Here is a 7,909-nt window from a genome sequence, read left to right on the forward strand (position 1 = left end):
ACATTAAGAGCAGGATGTCCGAACACGGACACTCATCTATCAAAGTGCTCTGCTTGTGGACAATGAGGCGAGGAAATATTCTGCCGAGGAGATGTTATCCACTCACTGACAAGAGCAGGTTACGGCCGTGGGTATGACCAGATACGATAATCATCGCACAATACACAGGCAGTGAGTGCGTGGCTCATTAAAAAACCATATCCTCCTTTTACCTGGTCTGAGAGAAACTGACTCAAGCTTGATATGCCTTTTTTTTTTTTTTTTTATAGTGTGACACACAAACACACACACTCATGGCGTTACAGGGGTGGGGAACAAGCCTGAACTTTGTGATGAATGTGAGGAGTCCTTTGAGCCTTATTAGCCAAAAGGGCAGTTACACAGCCTTCAGCTTCATTCCCCAATGAGCAGGCCGGTCAGATGTGTGGTTACGGCAGGAGGGAAAGAATCAAAGAAAAGTGGGTGTTATTCACGAAAAGGTGTGCCTTTATCCACAAATTGCTGTAAAATGGTTGTTAAGAGTGCCGACTTTCGGGTTTGGAATAATACCGTCAGTGGATCAGAAACAGACAAACAAACGAACAAATAAATAAGTGAGGGTGGCAAGTTGGCACAGTGGTTAGTGGTCCCTTGGTTCCATTTTTTTTTTGGGAGGGGGGGGATTTCGGATTTCTGTGTGGAGTCTCCGTGTTTCCCCCGAGTCACCGTGGATTTCCAACGGGTTCACCAGTTTCTGTCCACAGTTCGAAAGCATGCAGAAGGTTCATTGGAGAAATTGGAAATTTGCCCAGATGTGTGAATGACAAAGTGAATAGTTATATGTCACCCCATTTACACAATAACAAATTACAAATTGAAAAATAAAAGAATTTAATATAATTGCTTTATACCCCAATACCCTGATGAGACAGAGGGAGACTCATTTGGTATAATCATTGGGCATTACATTTATTGGGCATTGATTTATAGTTTAATCAATGTGAGCTTTTTCATTTTAAGACTTAATGGAAATAACTAGTATTAACATAATTATATTGAAGTGATATAGTGAATTTTTTTCTTCATTTTGTGACATTCCCTGGCACCTTAGGCAGTTGCCTGTATTGCCTAATGTGTCAGCCGGCTCTGCTGCGCATCATCCCTTGTCATTACCAGTGTAAACACAGCGCTCATAACACTATTTCCATTTCTATTGGCAGGTTTTTTTTTTTTATGAAACCACATTATTCCATCAATCCGCGCACATGAAGCGATCCAAATTATCGTTCACGCGCCGTAATCGTTTTCCAAATCTGTTGTACTGAGCCTCCCTTTAATTTGTTCTGTTGTATTGCATTAACTTAACAGATTGAATACTGTTGAAACAATCTGATTTCCCATCAGGGATCAATAACATCTACTCTGATGGAATTTAATTTCAATCATTGTCGGCAATAACCGATGAAACTCATGGTTGCTCTAGGGGGAGACAAGGGTGATTCAGGCATATGAATTACTTCCTCTCATTTCAGGCCATTGGAACTAAATCACATGATAGCGCAGATCCGCCGTCAATTGGTGCTCGGACTAAATCACTCTCCCAAGTAGAAACATGAACCTATTATATGCCTACCATTTCTTTTTCTTCTTTTTTTTTTGGTGGGGGGGGGACTTATCGCTTACTTTCTAAGATTGTAAATTAGGGAGGGGGCGCAGCATTGATCTAAGGTGTGACATCATCACACTTTGATGACCGCAACAGACAGCAATGACTTTGCTGGTGTTGCAAACTCTATGAAAACTGGAAGTTTGATGTGAGGGTTTTATATGCCCTCAGTTTTTCTTCAAGATTCATGGGTTTATCTTCACTTTTTCTTCCTGAGGAGAAATTTGTCTCAGTGAGGGATGGCTGGATACACGAATACAAACCATCATCCATCATCACGTACATTACATTAGTGCAACCACTCTGTCATCCCCATCCATCCATACCTACCCCTTCCTATTGGTTGTTCATGTTGATTAACTTGGTGGATGTCGGAATAAGTTTTTATATCTGTTATATTTGCATAGATTTGCAAATATTTTTAATAATTCATACTCACAATTTGGTACATGCAGGGGGTCTGATGAAATTTTTTGAGGTTCTATCACTGTCTGCTACCTGAGGGGTGTTCTCAGGTGTGTATTTACCCATGACCCTTCCTGCTATTTATTAATACAAAGATTTTTTTTTATTCAACTGTTAGGTTTCCGAACCAGCTGGCCATCCCATTTCCCATCCCAAGCCTTTTATTGTTTTAATATTGATGATTTGGGCCAAAAAGTAAAGAAAAAAACAAAAATCCCCATCTCAAAATATTAGCATATGTCATCCGACCAATACAAAAAAAGTGTTTTTCATACAAAAAAAGTCAACCTTCAAATAATTATGTTCAGATATGCACTCAATACTTGCTCGGGAATCCTTTTTCAGAAATGACTGCTTCAATGCGGTGTGGCATGGAGGAAATCAGCCGGTGGCACTGCTGAGCATGCTTTGATAGTGGCCTTAAGCTTATCCACAGTGTTGGGTTTGGTGTCTCTAAACTTCCTCTCCACAATATCCCACAGATTCTCAATGGGGTTCAGGTCAGGAGAGTCAGCAGGCCAGTTGAGCCCCATAATACCATGGTCAGTAAACCATTTACCAGTGGTTTTGGCACTGTGAGCAGGTGCCAGGTCATGCTGAAAAATGAAATCTTCATCTCCATAAAGCTTTAAGCAGATGGAAGCATGAAGTGCTCCAAAATCTCCTGATAACTAGCTGCATTGGCCCTGCCCTTGATAAATACAGTGGACCAACACCAGCTGCTGACATGGCACCCCAGAGCATCACCGACTGTGGGTACTTGACACTGGACTTCAGGCATTTTGGCATTTCCTTCTCACCAGTCTTCCTCCAGACTCTGGCACCTTGATTTCCGATTGACATGCAAAATTTACTTTCATCCGAAAAAAGTACTTTGGACCACTGAGCAACAGTCCAGTGCTGCTTCTCTGTAGCCCAGGTCAGGCGCTTCTGCCGCTGTTTCTAGTTCAAAAGTGGCCTGACCTGGGGAATGCGACACCTGTAGCCCATTTCCTGCACACGGCTGTGCACGGTGGCTCTGGATGTTTCTACTCCAGACTCAGTCCACTGCTTCCCACTGAGGTGCCTTGATACAGCACTCTGGGATCAGCCTAATTCGGTCAGAGATTTCTTTCTGTGTCTTACCCTCTTGCTAGGGTGTCAATGATGGCCTTCTGGACAGCAGTCAGGTCGGCAGTCTTACCCATGATTGCGGTTCTGAGTAATGAACCAGGCTGGGAGTTTTTAAAAGCCTCAGGAATCTTTTGCAGGTATTTAGAGTTAATTCGTTGATTCAGATGATTAGGTTAATAGCTCGTTTAGAATACCTTTTCATGATATGGTAATTTTTTGAGATAGGAATTTGGGGTTTTCATGAGCTGTATGCCAAAATCATCAGTATTAAAACCCTAAAAGACCTGAAATATTTCAGTTGGTGTGCAATGAATCTAAAATATATGAAAGTTTAGTTTTTATCATTACATTATGGAAAATAATGAACTTTATCACAATATGCTAATTTTTTGAGAAGGACCCGTATGTACCAGAAAACTCCCCACGAGGAGCAACGTCTTCAAGGAGAGAAGCAAAGCCCAGTTGCCGCCGTAAGATTTGACAATGAACAGCAACCTTTCACTCTCAGCTGATTAAAGCAAAAGAAGAAAGCTCACCTTGCATGTATCTATTTTGAATTCTCAAAAATAGACAACTAAGAAAATGCACAAATAAACTATCACGTTTCAGATTCTTGGTTTTGCTTTTTATTCAGAGTTTGCAGCAAAAATGTCTGATTGTTCATTGTCCAGTGGTTGAAATGATATACCCCAGATTTTTAAACCTATAAATCTTAATTAAAAAAAGGTCATGTGATATTCTGTCGGTGTGCGTGGTATAACAGTACTAAACACATAGAGAAAGACACCAAGGTAATTATATCACAAGAGCAGCTGAGCTTTATTTCTCGAGGAATAACGAGTAATAGGTAGTAGTATAGTAGTAATAGTGGTGTGATGGAAAGCGACTGTTTTGTTTTGGTTTCTGTGTGTGTGTGTGTGTGTGTGTGTGTGTGTGTGTGTGTGTGTGTGTGTAGATGGATGGGCACAGCCAAGTGGTTGGATAGATGGGCACAGACAGAGAGAGAGAGATTTCATGAAAACTAGAGAATAAATCAGAGACTAAATCAGCAATATCTGCGTAACAAAATACAGGACAACTGCTTAGAATTGGAAAATTATTGGATTTCCAACTGTTGAACTCTTCATTTGAAAATAAGTCAGACAGTCGTGTTGAATTTCATTTTGCCTGAAATGGGAAACAAGTTGAAGAATGTGATTATGTTTCTATTCTTATTGGAAGGCCCCCGGCCCCAGTGGGATTTTAAAAATGTTTGTATGTTTAACAGATATCGTGCACTGCACGCATCTGTAGCAGCACACTTTAAAATTCTAAATCAAATGGCTTTCTCTATAATGCCCTGTTGAGCATTTTCAGCCTACATAAACATGTCTGTGGAGGTTCTCAGTCATCCAAATCATGGTGAATTCTTGTCAAAATCCTCAGTTCAGCTTCTTCAATGGAGAATTGAAGAAGCTTCTCAGATGATGGTTGAAACGTCTTCAACTGAAGAAATTCAAGTCCAGTAGCCAAGACAAGAAGATTTTGAGAAGTAAGCCTACGTTAATACTGACTGTGCGCCCTTCAAACGCTTATAACATTGTAATAACACAGTAGTCCGTCCCCCGCGCAAGGAAATGCTGTGGATTTAACCGTATCACAGGATAGGTTTCGATTTACTGCCATGCAACATTTTAACAGAGAAGCGAAAGTAAACCGTCAACTCTCTGCACTTCAGCAGCAACAACATGCTCGTGTTCGCCTGCAAATTTTACGCGCTTTGGCTGCGGTTGTGGCGCTGTCTCGGCCACGCGTGGGTCACCGTGGCAAGATGGATCTCCCCGGGGATTAGCCGTCTGATTCTGCCGTCGAGAGAAATCCACGGAAGGCCAGAAGAGCCCAAAACAACCGAAGCGGAGGTCCAAGGCGATGACTTTTCGGAGGAGACGCGCGGCTTGGAGCGCGGTGGCGAGGGTCGAAATGAGAAAGAATTTTTGGATGAAGAGTACCGGTACAAGGTGAACACCGCGGACGAATTTTACTGCGACTACGATTCCACCTGGGAGACAGAGGAGAATCTGGATGACCCGCCTCTGCGGACGGGCAAGACTGGAAACGTCAGTAAATCTTTCGAGAAGTTGCATTCAGGGGTCTGGCAGTTTAAAAAAAAAAATGTAGTAATGATTAACAGAATAATAATAAAGTTTTAAGCGACCTCAGAAATGAGGATTTTATACTGTGACAATTTATTTATTTATCAATTGATGTATTTCTTTTATTTTTTTTTATTTTACAGTACAAATTTGACCTGTTTATTAACGCTGCGAGGGACATGCAGAACTTCCGGCATGGCTATCAAGTAACCCCCCCCCCCCACACACACACACACACACACGCACACACACGCAATTGTCCAACCTTGCAAGCTCTGCACTGTAAGTCATATGCTTACCCCCCCCTCCATTACCCCGCAGACTAAGGTCAAGCAGCAATACAGCCTTCAAACAGCCCCTGTGAGTACACTCAGCCAAATCAAGCCTTTTTGTGCCAGAGTTTGCTATATATTTATATCTGTGTGTGTTTTTCTCCTGGAGCAGGGCGACAAGCCCAACCTGAGCTTCTACCGTGGGGAGCGGCCTTCAGCACCTGACGGTAAAAACCTGTGAACGGCGTTGAAAAATAAGAAGGAGATTCTCGCGGTTGATGGTTTGGTGATGGAAATCAGTCTCCCCGGATATGCGAGGCGAAGTCATCGCCACGGTTAAGATCCTTGGCGCGTTCCTTCACAGGACACTTTCTCTGCATTAAAGAGGTCACCAGAGTCACCGTTCTCTATCTTAAGTAACAGAAGACTTTGAAAAAATTTGAAAAAAACTCGTGGAAAACCATTATCTTACACCTGCTGATATCTCAAGACTACATGAGAACATGCAAACTCCGTCAAAAATCCATCCAGGGACCTTCTTGCTGTGAGGTGAAAGCGTTAACCACTACGCCACCCTCTAAAAATATATTCATTTTTTTATTTTCCGGCCTGCAGGTTTGTTCATCCATTGTTTCCACGATCAGTGGTATGGCCAGTACGACATACTGGAGTACGTACACACTTACATCCAGTGGTAAGTAAAACGCAGCAAGAAATTTACGGTTTATGGTCTTCAGTTTTTTTTTAACAAGGTTTTTCTTTTTGCAGGTTGTTCCCGCTGGAAGAGCCTGGAATGAACCCTGAGGCTAGAATACTGACGAAAGAAGAGATTAAGGTAAAATCTGCTCAGTTTGAAAATTTTCACCCGCATTTTAATGCATTTTCTTACAGAAGAAGGTTTTGTTGCCTCCCTCAGGAGTTTCGCGGGGACCCCATCGCAATGGCAAATCTGTTGAAGTCGTACAAGCTCATGCTTGATTTCTACGGTATCGAAATGTGGAGCGAGGAAACTGGCATGGTGAGAAGGGCGAGCAACTGGAGAGAAAGGTTCAACAACTTGAACAGGTATCGGAATTCCATTCCGGCGCAGTTAGCTTGTTAAAATTAGCGTTCAAAGCAAATTGCTGTCAATCTTTGAATTCCTCCGCTCCACACTTTGCAGTCACAGGCACAACAACCTGCGCATCAGCCGTATCCTGAAGTGCCTGGGGACCTTAGGGTACCGTCACTACCAGGCCCCCCTTGTCCACTTCTTCCTGGAGGAGACACTGGTCCACAGAGAGCTCCCCAATGTCAGGGACAGCGCCCTCAACTATTTCCTGTTTACCGTTCTTGATCCGAAGAAGCGAAGGAGTCTCCTCAAGTTTGCCTATTTTAACTACGACAGAAAGGAAGAGTTCGTCTGGTGCCCGAGGAAAATACAGAGGGTATGGTCGAGTTCGGCGGTGGCCAGGACACAAGGCCTAAGGCGCTGACGGGTCCGATTTTATATCTTTCTGGAAGATAAAGTGACTTGAGCTTAAATGAGGTGGGGGAGGACCGCAGAAATGTAATCAACGCTTAATGCATTAGTTATTAGTGCTTTATTGATGATGTATGGTGGAACAAATGAAGGGAGTAACTTGGTGGTCTAATGGATGCGGCTGGAGGTGTTGAGACAGAGTGAGGAATGAAAACCACCTTTGTTTTTTAAGTTTATACTTCTGTGGTTGTAAGAACAATGAAAAAATGTGTCTGCTTTAATGCACAACAGTTAATGTAAGTCACTTCTGGTGATGTTCAGTTGAACTCTGATATCTTTTACAACTAAGGTCAGCTGCTTTTTCATCTTTGTTTTTGAGTAGCTGGAAAGAACACCAGCCAATCCAACAGAGATGGTGATTTTCAACCTCAAGTTTGGTTTTGATAAAATAGCTTCCTCTCGTATAATACGTATTATCCCGATTGCCCTTTTTCTGATAACTCCAGTCCTCCTTCACTGTCGGTATGATGCAAATTTTTGTAAGTTTGAACAGTTGAAATGATGATGCTGTTTGACAGATTTCATCTTGTAAATTAGTTTGAACTTATTTTGCTCCAATGTGTTTTGTATGTACAGAAATATATAAAATGCATCAGTTCAGAGATGAAGGACAACATAAATGTACTTCACCCGAAAGCACAGTGCACTGTGAATATGAAACGCATTCAATAAACGTGTGATGAATACTTAAGTTGTGAGCAATACGACATTTTAGAGTTACACTTGCAACTCCCGCCGAAGATCAAGGCAGCCTCGATCT

The 7,909-nt window shown here is 42.2% G+C and overlaps 1 protein-coding gene across 1 annotated transcript; it reads left to right on the plus strand.

The window, feature by feature from the left end:
* The first annotated feature begins 4,847 nt into the window (after positions 1-4,847).
* Positions 4,848-7,820, plus strand: LOC147222111 (opioid growth factor receptor-like). The gene is made up of 8 exons (XM_086168963.1): positions 4,848-5,319; positions 5,499-5,561; positions 5,677-5,715; positions 5,800-5,854; positions 6,243-6,321; positions 6,396-6,462; positions 6,544-6,692; positions 6,790-7,820. Exons 1-8 carry the CDS (start codon positions 4,951-4,953, stop codon positions 7,100-7,102), a joined length of 1,134 nt encoding a protein of 377 aa, XP_086025089.1. The 5' UTR covers positions 4,848-4,950; the 3' UTR covers positions 7,103-7,820.
* Positions 7,821-7,909: the final 89 nt, after the last annotated feature.

Source organism: Fistularia commersonii, chromosome 21 (assembly GCF_037954325.1).
Source record: "Fistularia commersonii isolate RoL2024-O1a breed Wild chromosome 21, RoL_Fcom_v1.0, whole genome shotgun sequence".
Taxonomy (NCBI): domain Eukaryota; kingdom Metazoa; phylum Chordata; class Actinopteri; order Syngnathiformes; family Fistulariidae; genus Fistularia; species Fistularia commersonii.